The sequence below is a fragment of the Eumetopias jubatus genome, unplaced genomic scaffold (genome assembly GCF_037043125.1).
Source record: "Eumetopias jubatus isolate StellerSeaLion01/CBP00866 unplaced genomic scaffold, mEumJub1_p1.0 scaffold_4, whole genome shotgun sequence".
NCBI classification, from domain to species: Eukaryota; Metazoa; Chordata; class Mammalia; order Carnivora; family Otariidae; genus Eumetopias; species Eumetopias jubatus.
In genome coordinates this window covers 145,171,797-145,197,162 of record NW_028274810.1, presented here as the reverse complement: position 1 = coordinate 145,197,162, position 25,366 = coordinate 145,171,797, and the positions used below count along the sequence as shown (strand labels likewise).

Sequence of the window (25,366 nt, the reverse complement as noted above, 5' to 3'; positions counted from 1 at the left end):
TGAAGATTAGTATAAAAGAATAAATAATATATATTTTAACCCTTTTTACTACGTTTACTTTTGTAAAGAATTTAATTTTAATCTGCATATTTACATATCTTTTAAATATTTTAGTATATCTTTAGTATTTGAGTTGTTTCATATAAGTGCACTGGAATAAATAAAGATTAAATATGTTTCAGAGTATATATTGGACAGTTTTGTGATGGTGTTAAAGGTCAAGGGTGTACTATCCTATTCCATTATAGGTATTCATTAACCAGACATTATTGATAAAGTGGTCAAAATGTCTAGTAGAATTATGGATGTCTTTTTGTGTTGTCTTTAGTAGAATTAACACATTATCTTTTTTAGAAGTGAATTCTTTGGATAGCCTTTGTTCTTTTGTTTTGGTAATCCTTTTAGTTGATACACATTGTATATAAGGATGTATGTTTGATTCTTGACCTGTCAGGTTTTAAACTCTGAAGTCTCTTCTGTACAATGTGTGTTCTGTTTGCTTTTCTTTGTTGGCAGGAGACATATACTGAAATAGCTGGAATGCAAAGGTTTGGGGCTTTTTACATGGATTACCTGTATACGATGGAGAACATCAGTGGCAAAGGTACTAGTTTTTTTCCATTATGTTTGCTTTTCCTTGGACAACAGAAACAAAAGACTCTTCAGAATCAGTTGATCCTTGACTGGCTTTAATCTGTTACATCAGATTTACCTTTTGGTACTTTGGGGAATGGAATAATTTTAATATGTTATAATTTTCTTAGACATTTAGATTCTTAATCCTTTATTTGTGTAGTTGATTGAGAAGACATTTTATATAACCAATCAGATTTAGTTCTATTATGTACCAAATATTGAAATTTTGATAACATCAAATTTCATGTTGCATTAAGTTGTCAAAAAGCATCAACATTTCCTTTTCTGTGTTAAATGCATTTTGAAGGTTATTTAGATATTTTTATTAAAAAACTTGTTTCAAGCAGAATAGTGGAAATAAATTCTTCTGGAGACTATGGATATAGTCTTACATGTTTTAAAAGCAATCATGTTTTTAAAAAATTAACTGATACTTTATGTGCTCATCAGTATCCTATATTGTGCTTATTTTCATCTTTTTTTCATACTGAAAACTTAGTGAAAATAAGTTAATCCTTTTTTGTTAATTTTTCATATATTGATTTTTGTGTGTTAGGTGATGAGTTTGATATAGTGAATGCCAAGAAGACCAAAGCATTTCTCAAGAAACTAATAGGTAGTGTTTATACACTTAAATAAATGATTATAATATAGCACATTAAGAACAGTAGTTAAAATGGAGAGCTAAGAGAGGTCTAGGTCAGAAAGTGATTACTTTTATGTGTAGGGTTAAAAACTTCACAGAGGAGTTGATCTTGAAAGATCATTAAGTTTTGTTAGAGGAAAACAGAAGGAAAGAACAGTAATTTTCTCCTTCCTCTTTTTGTAATGGATTTCTAAATGTTGGTGTTCTCATTGATCAAACCTTGGGTTTACTTTTTTCTTTAAACGCTTTCCTGATGTTCTCTCATTCTTTTCCATTGATTTAGTACCTTTGGTATGTTGTTGAAGCACATATTTATAATTTTAGTCCAGACTTCCTTAAGTTTAGAATTAAATATCCAATGCATACTTGATATTTTTACTTCTTTATGTGTTTCACAAATATTTCAAAACTGAAGGGGCACCTGGGTGGCTCAGTCATTGGGTATCTACCTTCGGCTTGGGTCATGATCCCAGGGTCCTGGGATTGAGCCCCATGTTGGGCTCCCTGCTTGGTGGGGAGCTGCTTCTCCCTTTCTCACTCCCCTGCTTGTGTTCCCTCTCTCACTGTCTCTCTGTCAAATAAATAAATAAAATCTTTAAAAAAACAAAACAAAAAACTGAGTATGTTCAAATGGAATTATTAAAATCTTTATGACTGTCTACTGCTTACTGCTTTTCCCTTAGTTTCAATATTCTTGTCTTGGAAAATTCTTCTTCTGTATTCTGGTTGCTCAAGCCAGAAACCTAGGAATCATCATGACCTACTTCTCCTCTCCTAGCTTCCAGTCCATCAACACATTTTTTGTCAAATTTCATCTACAAAATCTATTTTAAATTCATTGACTTCTTGTAAACCCCACTGTTACCACTCTCATCCAGTCTACTGTCCTCTCTACATTTTAATGGCTTTTTACTGGCTTCCTGCTTCTTACGCTTTCAGATTGGTTTAATTCCATGCTTAAAACCCTTACTTCACTGCCTTTGCATTGCTTTATTTATTTATTTATTTATTTAAAAATTATTTATTTATTTATTTGTGAGAGAGAGAGAGAGAGAGAGAGAGCACAAGCAGGGGGAGCGGCAGAGGGAGAAGCAGGCTTTCTGCAGAGCAGGGAGCCCGATGCGGGGCTCGATCCCAGGACCCCGGGATCATGACCTGAGCCAAAGGCAGATGCTTAACCGACGGAGCCACCCAGGCTCCCCTGCATTGCTTTATTTAAAAATAAAATTTAAATTGTGTATCAGATTTTAGTCTTGAGTTACTTGGAGAATGGTGATAACCGCCAAGGAACATAGAAACGAGTAAGGATTTTTGGAGGAAAAGATGTGTTTTGACATACCTGTGGATATTGAGGTAGAGATTTTCAGTAACAAATTATATATAGGAAAGGGCAACTAAGAACTTTACAAATTGTTACAGTGTTGGAGTTACCAAATGTAAGATGGTAGGTTTCTTCTGGTTCAGTATGAAGTCTTCTGCCTGTGTTATGGATTCCATATCTTGTGAGGAGGTGGAGTATCAAGTAGTTGTCCAAGTGAAGGAAACCAAGCACTGAAAATTTTATTTGTGCATTTGTTGCTTCTACACTTTCTAAAAGATAGAGACATAGTTACATTTGCTGGGGTGCTTATATATGTTCAGTATGAGAAACTGGTAGTTAACTTTTAAATTTTTCATATTTTCCATTTCGAAGAGTAGGATACAATGTTATAAATATCTTAGGCCTTAACTTTTTTTCCAACAAACTATTAGATCATAACATACAAACAGGTTCTACACATTTATATACAGAATAGCAAAGAATTATAATGGAAATACCTGTGTGTGATAAATTTAAATTATTTTTTTGTCTGTGGTACTGAGACTAAAGATTGAACTGAAATCCTTTGTTTGAAATTACAGAAAAGTAAGTTTTGAAAAAGTTATTAGAAAGTGTAGATACGGGGTTGCCTGGGTGGCTCAGTTGGTTAAACATCTGCGTTCAGCTCAGGTCGTGATCTCAGGGTCCTGGGATTGAGCCCCGCATCAGGCTCCCTGCTCAGTGGGGAGTTTGCTTCTCCCTCTCCCTCTAATCCTCCTTCCCGCTTAAGCTCTCTGTCTCAAATAAATAAATCTTAAAAAAAAAAAAAAAAGTGAATACAGAACTTTTGTGTTTAATTGGGTCTTTCTATATTCTAAAGGTATTAAGTGCTAGGTAGCCTTACTTTCCTATTTCTGTTTGAATAAACAAAATGGCTTAAGAATTAGAAATTACTGGGGCTGAGGAGTTCAAGGTGGCGGAGGAGTAGGAGACTGTAGTTTTATCTGGCCCCAGGAATTCAGCTTAGATAGCTATTAAATCATTCTGAACATTTGCAAACTCAACAGGAGATCTAAGAAAAGAATTGCTGCAACTCCACAAATAGAAAAGCGAACACTTTCTGCAAGAATGACAAGATGGAAAAACCATCTCAAAAAAGAGAACAAGAGGGAGTACTGACTTCCAGGGACCTAATCAGTATGGTATAAGCAAGACGTCGGAACTAGAGTTCAGAATACCGATTATAAAGATACTAGCTGGGCTTGAAAAAAGCATAGAAGACACTAGAGAATCCCTTTCTGGAGAAGTAAAAGAACTAAAATCTAATCAAGTCGAAATCAAAAAGGCTATTAATGAGATGCAATAAAAAGTGGAGGCTCTAACTGCTAGAATAAATGAGGCAGAAGAGAGAATTAGTGATATAGAGGACTAAATGATGGAGGATAAAGAAGCTGAGAGGGACACCTGGGTGGCTCAGTTGGCTAAGTGTCTACCTTCAGCTCAGGTCATAATCCCGGGGTTCTGAGATTGAGTCCCACATCAGGCTCTCTGCTCAGTGGCAGCCTGTTTCTCCCTCTGCCTGCTGCTTCCCCTGCTTGGGTGCACTCTCTCTCTGACAAATGAATAAAATCTTTAAAAAAAATAAAGCTGAGAAAAAGAGAGAAACAACTATTGGATCATGAGGGGAGAGTTCAAAAGATAAGTGATACCAGAAAGTGAAACAATATTAGAATAATTGGGATCCCAGAAGAAGAGGAAAGAGAGAGTGGGGCAGAAGGTATATTGGAGCAGGTTATAGCAGAGAACTCCCTAACTTGAGTAAGGAAACAGGCATTCAAGTCCAGGAGGCACAGAGAACCCTCAAAATCAATAAAAATAGATCAACACCTCAAAGTGTAATAGTGAAATTTGCAAATCTCAGAGACAAAGAGAAAATCCTGAAAGCAGCTTGGAATAAGAGGTCTGTAACCTACAAGGGAAAACATTAGACTGGCAGCAGACCTATCCACAGAGATCTGGAAGGCCAGAAAGGACTGACATGATATATTCAGGGTACTAAATGAGAAAAATATGCAGCCAAGAATACTTAATCCAGCAAGGATGTCATTCAAAATAGAAGGAGAGATAAAAAGCTTCCAGGAAAAACAGAAACTAAAAGAGGTTATGATCAGTAAACCAGCCCTGTAAGAAATATTAAAGGGTATTAAGTGAAGAGAGAGCCCAAAAGTAACATAGACCAGAAAGGACCAGAGACAGTATACAAAAACAGTAACTTTACAGGTAATACAATGACACTAGCTCCCTATCTCTTAATAGTTAACCCTGAATGTAAATGTGCTAAGTGTTCCAATCAAAAGACACAGGGTATCAGATTGGACAAAAAAGCAAGGCCCATCGGTATGTTGTCTGCAAGAGACTCATTTTAGACCCAAAGACACCTACAGATTGAAAGTGAGGGAGTGGAATACCATTTATCATGCTAGTGGATGTCAGAATAAAGCTGGGGTGGCAGTCTTTATATCAGACAAATTAGATTTTGGACCAAAGACTAATAATAGATGAGGAAGGCCACTATATCATAATTAAAGGGTCTATCCAACAAGATCTAACAATTGTAAATATTTATGCCCCTAATATGGGAGCAGCCAATTACATAAGCCAATTAATAACAAAATTAAAGAAACACATTGATAATACAATAATAGGGGACTTTAACACCCCCCCACCCCCCCCAATGGACAGATCATCTAGGCAGAAGATCAACAAGGAAACAAGGGCTTTGAGTGACACACTGGACCAGATGGATTTCACAGATATGTTCTGAGCATTTCATCCTAAAGCAACAGAATACACATTCTTCTTGAGTGCATGTGAACATTCTCCGGAATAGATCACATACTGAGTCACAAATCAGGTCTCAACCGGTACCAAAAGATTGGGATCATTCCCTGCATATTTTCAGACCACAATGCTTTGAAACTTGAACTCAGTCACAAGAGTACATTTGGAAAGAACTCCAATACATGGAGGCTTAAGAACATCCTACTAAAGAATGAATGGGTCCACCAGGAAGTTAAAGAAGACACCACCAAAAAGGAGAATTACAGACCAATATCCCTGATGAACATGGATGCAAAAATTCTCACCAAAATACTAGCCAATAGGATCCAACAGTACATTGGAAGGGTTATTCACCACGACCAAGTGGGATTTATTCCCAGGCTACAAGGGTGGTTCAACATCCACAAATCAATCAACGTGATCTACTACATAAATAAAGGACAAGAACCATATGATCCTCTCGATAGATGCAGATAAAGCATTTGAAACTCTTCACAGTGTAGGGATAAAGGGGACCTATCTCAATATCATAAAAGCCATGTATGAAAAGCCTACAGCAAATCTCATTCTCAATGTAGAAAAACTGAGAGCTTTTCCCCTAAGGTCAGGAACACAGCAGTGATGTCCATTCTCACCACTGTTGTTCAGCATAGTACTAGAAGTCTTAGCTTCAGCAGTCAGACAACAAAAAGAAATAAAAGGCATCTGAATTGGCAAAATAGAGGTCTCACTTTTCACAGATGACATGAGACTTTGTGGAAAACCCAAAAGACTCCACCCCAAAATTTCTAGAACTCATACAGGAATTCAGCAAAGTGGCAGGACATAAAATCAATGCACAGAAATCCGTTGTATTTCTGTACACTAACAATGAGACAGAAGAAAGATAAATTCAGTCAATCCCATTTCCAATTGTGCCAAAACCCGTGAGATACCTAGGAATAAGCCTAACCAAAGAGGCAGAGGATCTGTATTTGGAAAACTATAGAACACTCATGAAAGAAATTGAGGAAGACACAAGGAAATGGAAAAACATTCCATGCTCATGGATTGGAAGAACAAATATTGTTAAAATGTCTATGCTACCTAGAGCAATCCATACATTCAATGCAGTCCCTGTCAAAATCCCATAAACTTTTCTCACAGAGCTGGAACAAATCCTAAAACTTCTATGGAATCAGAAAAGACCACGAATGGCCAAAGGAATGTTGGAAAAGAAAATCAAAGCTGCTGGCATCACAGTTCCGGACTTCAAGCTCTATTACAAAGCTGTCATCATCAAGACAGTATGGTACTGGCACAAAAACAGACACATAGATCAATGGACCAGAATAGAGAGCCCAGAAATGGACCCTCAACTCTATGGTCAATTAATCTTCGACAAAGCAGAAAAGAATGTCCAATGGAAAAACGACAGTCTCTTCAACAAATGATGTTGGGAAAATTGGACAGCCACATGCAGAAGAATGAAACTGGACTTTTCTTACGCCATACATAAAAATGGACTCAAAATGGATGAAAGACCTAAATGTGAGACAGGAATCCATCAAAATCCTAGAGGAAAACACAGGCAGCAACCTCTGTGACCTCGGCCTCATCAACTTCTTGCTAGATACATCTCCAAAGGCAAGGGAAACAAAGGCAAAAATGAACTATTGGGACTTGATCAAGATAAAAAGCTTTTGCACAGCAAAGGAAACAGTCGACAAAACCAAGGCAACCTACAGAATGGGAGAAGATATTTGCAAATGTCTTTTTTTTTTTTAAGATTTTATTTATCTATTTGACAGAGAAAGACACAGTGAGAGAGGGAACACAACAGGGGGAGTGGGAGAGGGAGAAGCAGGCTTCCTGCAGAGCAGGGAGCCTGATGCGGGGCTCAATCCCAAGACCCTGGGATCATGACCTGAGCCGAAGGCAGATGCTTAATGACTGAGCCACCCAGGTGCCCCAATATTTGCAAATGTCTTATCAGATAAAGGGCTTAATATCCAAAATCTGTAAAGGACTTATCAAACTCAACACCCAAAGAACAAATAATCTAATCAAAATGGGCAGAAGACGTGAAAACATGTTTCTCCAAAGAAGACATACAAATGGCCAACAGACACATGAAAAAATCCTCCACATCACTTGGCATCAGGGAAATACAAATGAAAACCACAATGAGTTACCACCTCACACCAGTCAGAATGGCTAAAGTTAACAAGTCAAGAAACAACAGATGTTGGTGAGGATGTGGAGAAAGGGGAACCCTCTTATATTGGTGGGAATAGAAGCTGGTACAGGCACTCTGGAAAATACTATGGAGGTTCCTCAAAAAGTTGAAAGTAGAGCTACCCTATGACCCAGCAATTACACTATTAGGGATTTACCCCAAATAGACAAAAGTAGTAATCCGAAGGGCCACCTGTACCCCAATGTTTATAGCAGCAATATCCACAACAGCGAAACTATGGAATGAGCCAAGATGTCCATCGACAGATGAATGGATCAAGAATATGTGGTATATATATATGATGGAATACTACTCAGCCATCAGAAAAATGAAATCTTGCCATGTGCAATGATGTGGATGGAAATAGAGGGTATTATGCTAACCGGAGTAAGTCAGTCAGCGAAAGACAATTTTCATACGATTTCACTCATGTGGAATTTAAAAAAACAAAACAGAGGATCACAGGGGAAGAGAGGGAAAAACAAGATGAAATCAGAGAGAGAGACAAACCATAAGAGACTCTTAATTATGGGAAACTGAGGGTTGTTGGAACGGAGGGGGTGAGGGGTGGGGTACCTGGTGACACAATGTTACTATGTCAAGTGTATCTCAATAAAGCTGAAAAAAATTTAGAAATTATCATATGTTGTCACTTAAAACAGTAGATTTATGTATTAAGAACAAATCTCTAATGTATGGGGTGTACACATTAGATAAAGAGAAATACCTGTAGGTAGAGCCGATGTTTTTCTTAGAAGATAGTCCTTGATTTCCTCTTCAATAATGGGCAGATAAGGGACTGAAGAATTTGGGTTCTGTACCATGAAGCATGGACATAATAATTTTATTCTGGAAAAAGTTTAAAGCAGGTAAAACCTATTGTTCTCTTCCATGATCACTATACAACTGTCACAGTGCCCTGTGAACATTTTTTCAGTGAAATTTCTTTTTTTTTTTTAATTTTTTTGTTATGTTTTTTCAGTGAAATTTCTAAGATAAAAGTGTAAAATGCAACTTCCTCTACTCACCCTTCTCAGTCAACATCATAGTATTGTGTATAGAATTACTGGGTATGGATATTAGCCAGTTAGATTTTAGAGACTGATTTTCTAAGAATGACCATTTCAATTTTATCGCACTTCCTGTAACATTAAATAGATTATGGGGGTAATTGTTATTTGAATCAATATTTTTTTGTTAATAATAACCATCTCATTTGTGTAGAGAAAAATATAGATTGGCAGTGTTCTGTTTAATCAGCCAATGGAGAATTGGTTTTAAGGCATTAAGCTATAAGCTAAAAAGATAAGATTAATATTACAGTTGGTATATCTAGTTGCTTAAAATATTAATATAAGATGTGGTTTCTTGTAGGTTCTACAAATCAAGACTTTTCTTCAGGAAAAAGTGAGGATATGGGAACAGTTCAGGAGAAATCTACAAAAAGCCTTGTTATAGGTCCTCTTGATTTTCGTTTGGATAGCAGTGCAGTCCATAGAATTTTGAAAATGATTGTTTGTGCCTTGGAACATGAATATGAACCATATAGTGGGCTAAAACCAGGTTTGTTTTTGGCTTCATTTTGAATCTCTTGCTAGTTGATTTGAATGATTATATAATCCAATTTGTTGTAGTTTGCTAAAGTATACTTTTTTGTGTAGTTTTTCTATCTGATTTTCATGTGTTTAGTTGTACGTAGAAGTTATGGGAGAGGTCAAGATTTGGAAATTATTTACATAAGCACTTTATTTGCCAGTATTTGTCAGCATTTTATTACCACACTTTTTGATACTTTTCCCTGTGTATATTCCTGAAATACCATTTTCCCACCTTTGTGGTTTCTGAAGAGCAGACATGAAGATGGACTCTAAACATACAAACTTAGCATTCAAGGAGATGTAGGTCTTATGGTTAAAAACAGAATTTGTTGGTCACCTAATTTTCTCTACGTGGCATGAAGGTGTCATGGTTTCCTAAAATACAAATTCATTTTTTATGCAATAAAGCACTCTAGAGTAGGATATAATAGCATAATAATATAATAATAATAATATAGTGTCAGACTATGGCTTGAATTCTGACACCTGCTTTTGAAGTTAGGATATGTAAGTGATTTTTCATTTCTCTATCTCAGTAATGAGTTTAATTGTAATAGAGATGGTTAAATTGTCTCCCCCATATCAATTATCGTCTTATTTTATGGTAAAAGAAGTTTCTATAATAACAATTCTTATAATAAAAGTAAAGACACATCCCAGGTATAGTCATAGGACTCAAGGTTCTGACTGTGGGATGGGAGCAGAACTTTAAGTGAATTTTGGGGCAGTGACTTTAAAAGGAAATGGACGTACCTTCCTTTTTTCCTTTACCCCTTCCTTCTGGCTGGAAAAAATTATAATGGCAGGAGTTGGAGCTGCCATCTTTGACCCTGAAACAAAAGTTGCATGCTAAGGATAACAGCAACAAGACAGCAAGAACCTGGGTCTTTGGTAGCATGGTAGCACTGTCATCTCTGGATCCTTTAGACTCCGATTGTTATATGAAATAAACTTCTGCTGCTGTTCAAACTTTACTTGACTTGTCATAGCAAATTTACCGTTATCTAAATATTACACTAGTAGGACCAATTTCCAAAGATTAGTGCACGTAATAGCATGTAACACTGTGTCTAGTGCATAGTAAGTGCTTGACATGTTTATGCATTCATTTCTTGCACCTTGCTTGCGTGCCTACTCCATCTCAGACACTCTTTAAAGGGCTAGAAAAATGTGTATAAAATGGCTAAAATAAAAACGGTGACAGTACCAAATGTTGGGGAGAATGTGAAGAAACTGGATCACTCATCATTGCTGGTGGGAATGTAAAATTTATAGGTACTTCTGAAAACAGTTTGTCAATTTCTTTAAAACTAAACCTGCAACTACTATATAGCCCAGCAGCTGTACTCTTGGGCGTTTATCCCAGAGAAATGAAAACTTAGGTTCACACAAATATCAATACCTACTTTGTTTTTCTCATGTAAAAATCCAAGCTGGTAGGTGCTGTAGCGGATCAGGGTAACTGTTGCTTGAGGTGGTCTCTAGACCCAGAATTCTTTGTCTTATTATTCTGCCATTCTTTGAGATATACCTCATCTACGTGGTAAATGTTGGACCATGATTACAATATTTAATTTGAATCAACAGGAAAGGTGGAGCAAGAGAAAATGGTAGGTATGTGGTTTTATTTAATAACATGGCTCTGTCATCCCATTTCCCAAACTTAATAACATGTCCCTATACCTAGTAGCAGGGATACTGGAAAGTATGGTAGTCTCTGGAAGCCTCAGTACCAGACTTCAATTCAGAGGATTTTATTGCTAAAAGAAAGATTGTAATTAGCTGTCTCTTTGACAGTGGAATGATTCCCTACACACACACACAAGTATATATAACATGAATTTTTATCTGAAGCAGTTTATCGTCTCAAGAATGTGACACACACACACATCTGTATCTATTTTTCTACATATCTATATATGCATATATATAAACTATATGTGTGTGAATATATATGTACTGTTCACTTTAGTTTAATATACAGACAATTCTCACTTTCCATGGTAATTAGGAATCATAAAAATGTGCCAGCTGAAATCATGGAAAGTGATCATAATCAGTGGGACAAATTGAAACTGTTTCACACTTTTGGATATTTTTGTCAAAAAAAACCTAAAAGCTCTCTTACTATTGGTTTGAATGTATATAGAAATGAAAAGGGAATAGTAAAGTAAGAGTTTTATTTCTTAAAAAAAGAACAGAAAAACTTAAGAGTAGTTTAAACGGTGCTTGTCTCCTTGTGCTGTAACTTACAATATAGAGTGACTCTTTCCTATGCTTTGGCAGATTGTTATACTTCTAAGTTTGGATCAGATTCCCATACATTTCAGTGTCGTGAAAACCTCTGAGAGTTCCTTTAATGGGAAGTATTTTGTTTGCATCACTTCCTCTGGGACCTCTTCAGATATCTTCATTCTTTTTATCACAGCCACTTTCCTCATCAACATTGATAAGTCTGTCTTCACTAATTCCCCTGGCTGCATATCAGGAGTCTCTTCAAGGGTACAGTGTTGATATTCCCACAGTCAGCTGTTTCTTCTGTAACTCCTTGTATGTTACCAGTCTTTGTTTCTTTGCTGCACTTTCATCTTTGATTGCCAGTTCTGTTCCAATTACCCATTTTTGTAAAATGTCACATGGGTTTATTACTGGTAAACAAGGAGGCAGTACAACTACATGATTTGCTATCTGTGAGTTAAATAACAGATATGAGATACAGTAACCAAACCTGACTGACTTTGAAAGAAGTGATGTGATTGGCCACTGATCATAATCCACATCTTTTATCTTTGTTATGATTTGTGGATTGAAGAACTTGCAGTAAGGTTTGTACTTTATGCACTTATTATACTGTGGTAACTGATATTTGAACTATTTTTGGGGGAACTGGCATTTTTTAAATAAAACAAGATAATTGAAACTGATGTATACCAGAACTGTGCAAAGTGAGAGCTGCTTCTACATACATAATGTGCATGTAAATGAGTACATATGTATTACATCTTAAGTACTTATCCACTTTCTAAAAGCTATTTATTGAGATGTAATATACATATTGGAAAGCACAGAACCTAAGGGTATAGTTCTGTGAATTTTGCAAACTTAACCACATCTATGTAACTGTTCAAGAAATGGAACCTTAGCAGCACTCCAGAAGTCCCCTTTGTGATCTATTTTCTTTACTCCTTTGACCCCAAGGGTAACCGCTCTCCTTACTTCTAACTTCTTGGATTGAGTTTTTGCTTAGCTTATAATTCATATAAATGGAATCACACAATATGTATCTTCTGTCTCTGGCTTTAGCTTTAGCTTGTTTATGAGATTTATTTCATTATTATATAGTGTGTCATTGTGTGAATATACCACCATTTATCCATTTTACTGTTGATGAGTATTTAGTTTCTAGTTTTTGGTTAATTATGGTAGTGATGCCACAAACATTCTAGTACATGTCTTTTGGTAAACATGTGTACTCCTTTCTGTTAGGCATGTATGAGTAGAACCACTCAGGTAAAAGGATTGCAAATGTTCACTTTTAGTAGGTATTTCTGAACTGTTTTCCCAAGTGGTTGGACCACTTTACGTTCTTATCAGTGTTTTGGAGAGTTTTAATTGCCAGGGCTGGCAAACTATGACTTACTGCCTCTTTTTGTGCAGCACATGAGTTGATAGTGGGTTTTGTGTTTTTAAATAGTGAGGAAAGGGCGCCTGGGTGGCTCAGTCGGCTCAGATCTTGATCCCCGTGGCTCCCTGCTCCGCGGGAAGCCTGCTTCTCCCTCTCCCACTCCCCCTGCTTGTGTTCCCTCTCTCACTGTCTCTCTCTCTCTGTCAAATAAATAAATAAAATCTTTAAAAAAATAAATAGGAAAAAATAAAAGAATCATATTTTATGACCCATGAAAACTATATGAAATTTAATATTCAGTTTCCATAGGTAAAGTTTTATCAGGACATAATCATGCTCATAGAGTTTGGTATTGTCTGTAGCTGCTTTTGTGCTACAGTGGCAGAGTTGAGTAGTTGTGATAGACTGTGTGGCCCACAAAGGCTAAAATAGTTTCTAAATGACTCTTTATGTAAAAGGTTTGCTGATGTTTGGTTTGCATGCTTGCCAACACCCAGTATTAGTCTTTTTCATTTTAACCATTCTAGTGTGTCTGTAATTCTGTCATGTAACTTCATTTGCATTTATCTGATGCCTAATGATGTTATCTAGCTTTCCATAGGATTTTTGGCCATTTAGAAATACTATCCTTTGCTTGTTCAAGGCTTTGGAGCCCATTTTTCTATTCAGTTGTTTATTATTGATTTTTAAAAGGTTTTACATTTAAAAATTTTTAATATGCTGTGGGTCCTTTATATAGATATCTATATCCATCTATTTATGGCAAATATCTTCTGCCAGTTTGTGGCTTGCTTTTGCATCATCTTAATGGTATTTTTATGAACAGAAGCTGTTATTCTTTTAACAAAAGAGATTAAAAATTCCTTTAAAATATTTAAAAAATAATTTAAAATCAAATATGTAAATTTTTATATAGCAAAGACCTACATTTACATTCTACAGTAACTTATATAAGTTTAACTTATATTTGTTAAAGGTAACACATTAGTTTGCAATTGCTTCTTTGTTGAAAGAAAAATACTATTTGACCTTCAAATTTGGGAACCAATTAATTCAGTTATTTAAAAATAATATTTTATTAAATTTTCATTATTTCATTTTTAGATATTAAGGATGAAAATGAAACAATACTGAATCCTGAAGAAGTGGCATCTTTGGAGGAATACATTCCTACTCGACATACAAGTGTTACTCTCCTCAAATGTACCTGTACTATTTTCATGGCTGAATTCAACTTGTTGGATCATTTGCTGCCTGTCATTATGGGAGAAAAGGTATATTTTGCGGTTTACTACTTTTTTTTCTCATACATGCATATTTGCAAGTCCTATGATATTATAAGAGGAAGGTGATAGAGTAAAAGAATAAGTGCTTATATAATTATCCATGGTGATGTTAAAACAATGTAACTATGATTGTTAATTTTTAGGTGTGTGTGTATGTGTGTAGACATATATATAAATAACCTCAAGCTAAGGCTGTATCAAGAAATGTTGAAGAGATTGTGGGCCTAGAAGTCAGTCTGATATATAAACTGTGACACTTTGCTTTGTATCTCTAAACCTGTTTCTGAAAAACAAAAATATTTTTCAAGTGGGCTGACAGATTCAGCTGGTAAAGAACCAGTAAGCCTATATGGATTCAGATAGTTTAGTACTTACATGTAAACATAAGGCAAATCATTAATGGTGTCAGCTTGCTGTGTCTCTTTCAGAACAACCTTGAAACTGGAAGGCCAAAATGACCTGCAGCACATATGTGCAGCACACCATTAAGTAGAGTACTCTTTTGTCAAGGATTCAATTCCACATTTCATCTAAGCAGTTACATAGATTACAGCTGTACATTGAGAATAGTAAGTGGAAACCCCATATCTCACCTGAATGTGGCATACTGATGAGAAAATGTCTCATCTCAGTCTCCCTCAAAAGAAGGTGAGAAGTGGTCTTTTAGAAGCTCTTTGCAGGACGCCCCTATCTTCTCATGTTGTGAAAGTCACGGGATATTCTCCCGAGGCTTAGGTCTGCTGTGGTTGCATCTTGCCTTTATGGTCTACATGGATTTGTGTAAGATTGTCAGGGTGCTGGCACAGAGCTGTTGCCTTACAGTATCTACCTCTTAGAATTATTTTTAATATTAGATGAGATAATGCACATAAATCATTTTGCACATGTTAGGAACACAGTAATTACTCCTTTATTGTTATGAGGACTTCTTAGATGCTTCACTTGATTGAGGCCATATATGATGTATTGCTTTCTGAGTTTGCCATATATATAATGTATTTGTTATCTTTAGGGTTTTTTTGTTATATTTCTTTTGATATCTACATAATGATGATTATAGAAGTAAGAACTGTCCTAACTTTAAATAAGAACTTGTGGAAGTATGACAGAGATTTGACTATGATACGATAGTTTCATTTTGTGTATTTGCTCCATATTGTCCACTTACAATTGTTGTGTTGCTGGGTAAAGAGATCATCTGGAGAAAATTTCAGCAGAGAAAAAGCGTGTCAGTATTAGACATTAACTTCAAAGCAGCTGTGAGTAATGAGTTCAAGAAAGAGACAAAAAGGTGGAAGGTTTCAGAAGGTACCTCAATCTGTAAAAAAAAAAACAAAACAAAACACCAAATCACATTCTGGAACTGAAAACTGTAACACAAATTAGAAATAAAAGGATGGAAAACAATTTAAATGCAAATCACAGGAAATACAGTGTGGCTGTTTTAATACCAGAAAGTGTGAGCTTCAGGCAAGAAATATTATTAGAAATAGCTATTTTGTAATAATGAGTGTTAACTCCATGAATGGAACAACATAGATAATTCTTACAGATGGCATGTTGAATTAAGTCAGGCAGTCATGAGCATGTACTGTATGATTCCGTAAAGTTCAAGAACAGGCAAAACTAGTCTGTGATGATTGCAGTGAGAATATTGGCTACCTCTGGCAGCGATCTGATCTATCGCCTGGGAAGGGATATATTGTAGAGTGCTTGAAATTTGTGGTGGTTACAGATGTAAAATTTTATTGAGCACTCCACTTAAGATTTGTGTGCTTTACCGTATGTTGTACCTTAATAATCCAAAGTCGCTTAAAAGAGTAATTGATTAGTTAAGTGGTGGTTTAAAAATTAATAAAAAGTTAAAAAAGCGTGTTCAAGCAAGTACGTTCAACTTAGTCAATTTTAGGCACAGTGTTTCTCAATAATGGCACTGTTGGCTTTTTGGACTGGGAAAGTATTATGTATCATTTACTATCTTTAACCAATCCCTGCTAAATGCTAGTACTACTCCCCAGTTGTTATGACAATGAAAGACAGACAAAACAGTGAAACTCCCTTCCATGGATTTTCGCATATGTCTAAAGTCATACAGTTTCTCATTGAGAATGACAGTATGGCATTTTAAGGGAATAAGTTAGTTTTAGGACCAGAAGGAATTGCTTGCTAATGAGGGTTCATACTCTGGACATTTTGATACCTACTTGCATTTACTTGGAAGCTTAGGTTCTGTAACACTGAAAGTACCAAGCCTAACTTGAGATTCTTAGGATTTTATGAGCTTTTAACATGTGTATTATTAGTAGATATATGGATCAGAAGTTATTCCTCCTTGCAAATTTTGCTTCTTGTGTCTTTGAAACTGTCTGGAGTAGTCTTCTTAGTCCCTTCATCATCTAAATGTGAATAAAGTGCAGGAAACAAATGGTGGGTGGCTCTGGGATATCTAGGTCAATATTTGGGAGTGGTTGAACTTAAGAAAATACCATTAAATGTACTGAGGAGCCCATAGTGAACTATTCCAGTTGATTGAAAAATAAAAGTTTAGCTAAATGGGTAGTTGTAATTTTACAGTAAATATGCATTTTGAAATCTAGGACATACTTAAAAATATATAGAAGGCGTTTGTATTTGGTTATGGTAAGAGAGTCCTGTAGAAAATCATCATTCTAGATTGATTTGATAACGTTGCAAAATGTGCCAGTCTGAGGCTTGTATGGGGGCACTGCATGTCAGTCACTGTTTTCCTGAAATAGAAAGTGAACTCTATTATTTTCCAGAACTCAAGTAACTTCCTGAATACTACAAACTTCCAGTCTCTTCGGCCTTTGCCATCCATTCAGATATTAGTGGATAAAATTAATCTGGAACATTCTGTGCCAATGTATGCTGAACAGTTGGTGCATGTGGTCAGCAGCCTTACTCAGCCTTCTGATAATCTGCTTCATTATTGCTATGCACACTGCTATCTTAAGGTAGGAAAAGTGAATTTTCTTGTTTATTAGTATCTGTTTGGCTTTGGGAGAGTTAATTAAATATCTTTTTTCTTGGAGTTGTAACTTAATAGAATTAGTACCCCCATAAGATGAGATTTAAATGATACATAATAGATATATTCATTATTCAACATAATTAAATGAAAGTGTACCTATTTTAAAGTTACTCAATTTTTTGGGATTAATAGCTTGATGTTTATACGCTTATATGTTTATGTCTGTATGTTTATAATGTTAATTATGGTTTTTGAAGATTTTTAAAAAAGTATTTACTTTAGAGGTGAGGGGAAGGGGCAGAGGGAGAGAATCTTCAAACTGACTCCTTGCTGAGAATGGAGCCTAACGCAGCCTCAGTCTCATGACCCATGAGATCATTACTTGAGCTGAAACCAAGAGCTGGTCACTCAGAGGACTGAGCTACCCAGGCGCCCTGGTTTTTGAAGATTTTTTATGTGATCAATGATAATTAATTAGTGTGAAGGATCCACTAAACTAAGGAACACTTAGTTTATTTATTTATTTATTTTTTAAAGATTTTATTTATTTGACAGAGAGAGACACAGCAAGAGAGGGAACGCAAGCAGGGGGAGTGGGAGAGGGAGAAGCAGGCCTCCCGTGGAGCAGGGAGCCCAATGCGGGGCTCGATCCCAGGACCCCAGGATCATGACCTGAGCCGAAGGCAGACGCTTAACGACTGAGCCACCCAGGTGCCCCAGGAACACTTAGTTTATGAGTGTTTTAAAGACTCATGATTTCTTTAAGGCGAACATTTATGTGAGACAATGCTTTATAAAGAAGGTTTAACACGTCTTTTTTTTTTTTTAGTTACTTTCCTCTTAACTGAATTCATGTTAATTTCTTGATACAAAGAGAGAATTCTTAATGGTTTAAATCGAGTTATATAATGTTAATTATTGGAGGCTATACTCAACTCTTATGTATTTTCTTGGTAAATGATATATCCCAGGTGTGCCTGGGTGGCTCAGTTGGTTAAGTGTCGTACTCTCAATCTCTGCTCAGGTCATGATCTCAGGGTTGTGAGATCCAGCTCTGCGTTGGGCTCTGCACTGAGTGTGGAGCCTGCTTAAGATTCTCTTTCTTCCCTTTCTCTGTGCCTCTGTGCCCTCTCTGTGCCCCTCCTCTCTGCCTCTGTTGCACGTGCACAGGTGCGCTGTCTCTCAAAAAACAGCAACAACAAAAACATCCCATTATAGGTATGTAAAGATCAAATGTTGAGTAGTGTTTTTGCAAAGCAAACACAGATGTATGGTCTAAGTAGAGATAGCATTTATCTAATCAAATTCTTTTATGGATTAAAGAAAACTTTACAGACTTATATTCAAGAATAAGAACTAAAAATACACTAAATTTCATGTAAAGGACTCCAAAATTAGAGAACTCCAAAAGTAGATTTTATTCATGCTTCATTGTTCCATGTTTGAAAGTTCTTAAATACTTGTCTATTTGTAGAATAAAAAGAAACCAATGTAAATATAAGTTTTACCTCACCTCTAGTTTAAGATGGTGAAATTTGTTTTCAAACCATGGAGAATAGAAGAACGTGTTTTCCTAGAAGTCCATGCAAAGCCCATTTTAAAGAGGATGGAAGAGACTCCACTCCCTTGCTTGATGAGAGAGTGATACTGTCATGTTGTGAAGGGGTGTGGACACAGGAATGTATGATTCATTAGGGCTATTATTAAAATTATCTGTCACAGTGTTTTATGTCATGTGGAGAGTAGCAGAAAGTAATTTTGAAAGCTAGATATATAGGTAATATTTTATACTTGTGCCTTTTTATTCATTCCCATAATTAATACACTGAGGTGTATTTTTTTAAATATTGGTATGACTTGAATATCAGATTATAATGTTGAGAATATTTGCCTTGTTTTATTGAAACAGGACTAATTTCAGGCAGTTCTCTAATCTTTCCAAGGTAGTCTACTTAGGTAGGATTCATCGATTTGTTAAATATTAGGTTCTTTACATATTGCAGACACTCAGCATTGAAGATGAATAAGGCATGTCCTGTCCTTGAGAATGGCTGCCAAAGCCATTGGTCACCAATATGGTTGTCCTCCATACTGAGATAAAAGTTACTGGGATAGTTGTTTACTACTACTGTTATCATTTTAAAAGCGCACTTAAATTTCCAGGGTAATGTAGGTGGCTCAGTCAGGTGAGTGTCTGACTCTTGATTTTGGCTCAGGTCATGATCTCAGGGTTGTGAGATTGAACCTCGTGTCCAGATCTGTGCTCAGCTTGGAGTCTGCTAAGGATGCTGTCTCTCTTTTCCCTCTGCCCCTCCCAGCTAATGCTCTCTTTCTCTCTCTCAAATAATAAATAAATAAAATCTGAAAAAAAATTTTCCAGGGTAATGTAAAAGTTAGTTACAGTGTAATCTGGATAAAGTTATGTTTTGGAAAAAGGTCTTTTGCTTTTATGCATACTCTCTAATTGTCATATTTTGGTTAATTTGACTAGAGCTATGTGTAATGGATAAGCTATGTTCTAGGAGGTTTGGTGTTAGGCAGAGCAGGAATATTATATGTAGAAAAACTTGTCATTGATATTAAGAAATATTGAGTATTTTGGGGCACTTGGGTGGCTCGTTTGGTTAAGTGGCTGCCTTCGGCTCAGGTCATGAGCCCAGGGTCCTGGGATTGAGCCCTGAGTCAAGCTCTCCACTCAGTGGGGAACCTACTTCTCCCTCTCTCTGCTCCCCGCCCCCCCCCAACTCATGCTTTCTCCTGTGCACTCGTGCTCTCTCTCTCTCAAATAAATAAAATCTTGAAAAAAAGAGTATTGAATGTTTAAAAAAATAAAACCTTGAGTCTTTGAATATATCATTGTATTTTTGATGCTTCTTCAGTGGCCTGGTACTTTTTTTTTTTTTTTAAGAATTTTTATTTTAGAGAGCACGTGGGCAGGGGGATGGTCAGAGGGAGAAGAACGTGCTGAGCTTGGAGCCTGCCTCGGGGAGTGGCAGTGGGGGGGTGCTTGGTCCCAAGACTTGAGAGATAATGACCTGAGCCGAAATCAAGAGTCAAATGCTCAACCCTAGCTTGGTACTTTTTTTTTTTTTTAAGATTTCATTTATTTGTCACCAGAGAGTGCTCAAGCAGGGGAGAGCGGCAGGCAGAAGGGAGAAGCAGACTCCCACAGGGAGCCTGATGCTGTACTTGATCCCATGACCTGAGCCAAAGGCAGATGCTTAATTGACTGAACCATCCAGGTGTCCCTGGCCTGGTACATTTTTAAACGTTCAGGATTTGGTAGAGAATTTTAGTTTATATTTGTACTATTTGGAACTGACTCAAAATACTGATTTGTTGTAAAGTTTATAGCAGTTCATGTTACTTGGCATAATTACTCTGACTTTTGAGGAGGTTTACAAAGATTAATTTTTCCATTATAGTGTTAAAATATTACAGTAGAGAATTTAAATCTTTATTTCATGTGTGTGGCATCTTAGACCCTAAGTAATTTTCAGTAAATACTGAAACAAAATGCTCAAGTTTTATTTTTGTATACCTAAATTTGACTGTATTGACTATATGATGAAATGATATATAGCACCTATTTCATGTAGTGAAATTTATTAATTGGGAGAGTTGGCATGGATGTGTGAAGAAAACCCACAGATGGAACTTTCATATGTCTTACCAAGTACTCTTTATTTAACTGCTAAGCCCATCCTTTGAATATATATGGCATCAAGTAGCTAAGTCATTGCAAAGCATCTGATGTTTGAAACATGAGTAAGTTCATGAAGGCACCCTATAAACTGTAGAATAATATATAAATTTAAGGCCTTCTTACTCGTAAGGATCAGCTTTGGCAGATGCTTCAGAGAGATCGAGAAGATTATAGTAGAATCAAAATCCTTTGTTTAGATTTGGTAATTTTCAACCTCAAGAAAATAGTTTTCTCTGGGGATTTGGAGAAGTGCTTTCATACATGGCTGGTGGGTGTTTAAATTGGTATCATTTTGGATGGTACTTTTGTAGGATCTAACAAATTTGAAAACAAATTTACCTTATACCCATCCAATTTTCAGTGTATATCCTACAGCAGGGGTCAAGCAAACTTTTCTTTAAAGGGTCAGGGGGTAAATATGTTAGACTTTGTGGGCCAGGAGGCAAAATTTAGGATGTACTTAATAAGAGAACAAATTTCCACAAATGTTGAGTTGATAAAATTAAAAATGTAATAGAGTACTTTTTTTTCATAATACAGTTTTACTAATGAGAAGAATGGAATTCTTTTTCTTGGGGTAACATTCACCTCATTGGGGTTCCTGCTTAGTGTTCCCTATCACCAAATGGATTATAAATGTTCATATGTAAAAATTATTCTTAGCTTGTAGGCAATACAAAAACAGGCATTGGGTGAAATTTGATTTGTGGTTTGCTGAACCCTGCTCCAGAGTAATTTTTGCACATGGAGATAAATACAACTGGAGATCTGTATATGCTCACATGGATAGCTTTCTACAATGTAATTTTTAGTCCCACTAAAAATTATAGGAAGCATAATGGTATATATATAAGTATGATGCTATTTGTGTAAGTAAAACAAAATAATGCTAAAGATTGTTCACAGATATAAAAGGGTCTATGAAGGTAAAGCAATGGGCAGGATACATCCCAAATTCTTGAAAGTAGGTTTAAGTGGTAGGTTTAAGTGGTATAGGGGTGATCTGGGGGCCAGTGGCACTAGTATGAGGGTCATGGTTAAAGTAGACGTTAGATACGTTTTAAGGTTTTTTTATTTTTTAAATAATGACTATTGATACAATTTACATACCATAAATTCACCTTTTTGAAAGAATAGAAATTAGTAATTTTTAGTGTTTTCAGAATTAATGCATCTGTCACCTCTAATTTCAGAACATTTTCATCAGTCCCAAAAAGAAGCCCTCTGCCTGTTAGCATTCACTCCCAATTTAACTCCTCCCCTCCCCCCTTGTAACCAGCAACCTACTTTCTTTTCTATGTGTTTGCCTATTCTGGACATTTCATATAAATGAAATCATGTATATGATCTTTCGTGACTGACTTCTTTCACTTAGCATAATGTTTTCAAGGTTCATTCATATCATAGCATGTATCAGGATTTTATTCATTTTTTATGGCTGAATAATATTCCATTATAGGAATATACTGTATTTTGTTTATTTATCTGTTGATAGGCATTTGTGTTTCAAAATGGGCATTTTTGGGGTACCTGAGCAACTCGGTTGAGCATCTGACTGTTGATTTTGGCTCAGGTAATGATCTCAGGGTCACGGGATCAAACCCCCTCGGGCTCCTTGGTCAGTGGGGAGTCGGCTTGGGATTCTCTCTCTCCCTCTTCTTCTCCCCCCTGCTCATGCATGCTTTCTCTCTCAAGGAAATAAATTTTAAAAAATGGGCATTTTTGGCTGTTATTAATAATGTAGTTATGAACATTCATGTATAGGTTTTTGTGTGATAAACAGGTTTTCATTTCTTTTGGGTGTATACCTAGGGGTGGAGTTGTATGGTCAAATGATAACTCTATTTTTAACATTTTTGGGAACTACCAAACTTTTTTCCCAAAGGGATTGTTAAATTGTTTTCCTGTCCTAATACCATTGAATTTTTTTTTCTTCACATCTTCACTAACATTTGTTACTGTTTTTTTTTTTTAAAGATTTTATTTATTTATTTAATTGACAGAGACAGCGAGAGAGGGAACACAAGCAGGGGGAGTGTCAGAGGGAGAAGCAGGCTTCCCGCCGAGCAGGGAGCCCGATGCAGGGCTCGATCCCAGGACCCTGAGATCATGACCTGAGCTGAAGGCAGTCGCTTAACCAACTGAGCCACCCAGGCGCCCTGTTACTGTCTTTTTGATTTTAGTCATCTCAGTGATTGTAAAGTGGCAACAACAACAAAAAAGTTTATTTTCTCAGTTAAATTGTTAGTGGAAGAAGTCAAGATAAAATATTTAATTTCTCTTCATAAGAAAAGTACATAATTATCAGTTTCACTCCAGAGTTTTCTTTTGTTTCAGTGGATACATGAACAGAAACTAGATTAGAGGGTTTAAAGGATGAGTAGGCAATGAAAAAAAAAAGTAGCATTCTCCAGGCTTCTTTCATGATACTTGCTGATTAAAGGTGAGAAATGGAATTTTGCTGATGGTTGGAGAGAAAATTTGGTCGTGGTGAGAAAATTTGTTTTTTCTTTAAGAATAAGTGGAGAATCAAGCATACTTTTTTGGAGAGGGGAAGGAGAAAATGGAGGGAGGAAGCAAGGCAGAGTGAAATTATGAGCTAATAGATGAGCTAAATCAAATGAAGCATTCTATTGCTGTTCCAGCAATAGGGAATTTTGAAGAAGTCCTTTATCCTTTTTGGACTTCATTTTTCCCATATGTGAAATGAAGTGATTTACTTAATCTCTAAGCAGTTTTAGGTCTGAAGTTATAATTTTTAATTTGCTAGATTTGATTCCACCTTTTTCTCTTGAAGTCTTTTCCTTCCCAAAATGTTCATTATTCTGAGTGCAGAATTCTCATTATAATCATTATTTCTTTAGTTTTTGCATGTTCCAATGTATTACTGTATGTGGATTAACTACTCTTTTTTAAACTATTTACTTTTTCTATTTTTGTAAAATACATTTGACATAAAAATTACCATTGAAACAATTTTTTGGTGTATAGTTCAGGGAGAGTAACTACAGTCATAATTGTGTAACTGTCATTACCATCCATCTCCAGAATCTTCTCATCAAGCCATACTGAATCTCTATGAAAGAATAATTCCAAATCCTCTGTCCTCTCTCCCTGGGTAACCACCATTCTTCACTCTGTCTCTATGAATTTGACTACTTTAAGTACCTCAGATTAGTGGAATCACACAGTATATGTGCATTTAACTGTTGTATTTCAGGGCGCCTGGGTGGCTCAGTCGTTAAGCATCTGCCTTCGGCTCAGGTCATGATCCCAGGGTCCTGAGATCGAGCCCTGCTTCGGGCTCCCTGCTCAGCAGGGAGTCTGCTTCTCCCTCTCCCACTCCCCCTGCTTGTGTTCCCTCTCTCGCTCTCTGTCAAATAAATAAATAAAATCTTTAAAAAAAAACTTGTATTTCATTAGGATACTGTCTCTAAGATTCATTCACGTCATAGCATACTGTAAAGCTTGCTTATAGTTCAAGTCTGAATGCTACATTCTATGTATATACCACATTTTGTTAATCCACTCTTTTATTGATGAACACTTGGGTTGTACCCACATTTTGGGTAATATGTATAATGGTGGTATAAACATGGGATGCAAATACCTGTTAACTTCACTGATTTATTTTCTGTATATAGCTTGAAATGGAATGCTGAATAATATAGTAACTTTATTTTTTAAAACACAGCATATAATTATGCACAGCAGCTACACTCTTTTATATATATATATTTTCATTTTTTAAATTTTTAAAAAAACTTTTGATTTAAATTCTAGTTAGGGAACAAACAGTGTAATATTAGTTTCAGGTGTACAGTATAGTGATGCAGCACTTCCATACAACACCCAGTGCTCATCACAGCAAGTGCACTCCGTAATCCCCATCACCTATTTTCTATTTCAACCATTCCCTCATCCATCTCCCCTCTGATAACCATCAGTTTGTTCTCTATAGTTACGAGTCTGTTTCTTGGTTTGCCTCTCTCTCTTTTTTTTCTTTTGCTCATTTGTTTTGTTTCTTAAATTCCACATATGAATGAAATCATACGGTGTTTGTCTTTCTCCGACCGACTTATTTTGCTTAGCATAATACCCTCTAGGTCCATCCATGTTGTTGCAGATGGCAAGAGTTCATTTTTTAGTGGATGAGTAATATTCCATTATATGTGTGTGTACACCACATCTTTATCCATTCATCAGTGGGTGGACGTTTGGGCTATTTCCGTAATTTGGCTGTTGTAGATAATGCTGCTATATAAACATGAGGGTACATGTATACCTTTGATTTGGTGTTTTTGTGTTCTTTGGGTGAATACCTAGTAGTGCAATTGCTGGATTGTAGGATAGTTCTATTTTTAACTTTCTGAGGAACCTCCATACTATCTTCCACAGTGGCTGACCAGGTTCCATTCCCACCAGCAGTGCACAAGGGTTTCCCTTTTTTCCATATCCTTGCCAGCACCTGTTGTTTCTTGTGTTGTTGATTTTAGCCATTCTGACAGGTATGAGGTG

The 25,366-nt window shown here is 36.2% G+C and overlaps 1 protein-coding gene across 6 annotated transcripts in view; it reads left to right on the top strand.

Annotated features, from left to right (window-relative positions):
- The window catches only part of VPS13B (vacuolar protein sorting 13 homolog B), a 750,734-nt gene that overhangs the window by 87,300 nt on the left and 638,068 nt on the right, over window positions 1-25,366 (top strand). For all 6 annotated transcript variants that reach the window (XM_028108562.1, XM_028108579.1, XM_028108553.1 and 3 more), the window contains 4 exons: window positions 517-604; window positions 9,016-9,204; window positions 13,969-14,138; window positions 16,931-17,125. In XM_028108562.1, the coding sequence (XP_027964363.1) occupies window positions 517-604; window positions 9,016-9,204; window positions 13,969-14,138; window positions 16,931-17,125 (642 nt within the window). The remainder of the gene's footprint in view (window positions 1-516; window positions 605-9,015; window positions 9,205-13,968; window positions 14,139-16,930; window positions 17,126-25,366) is intronic.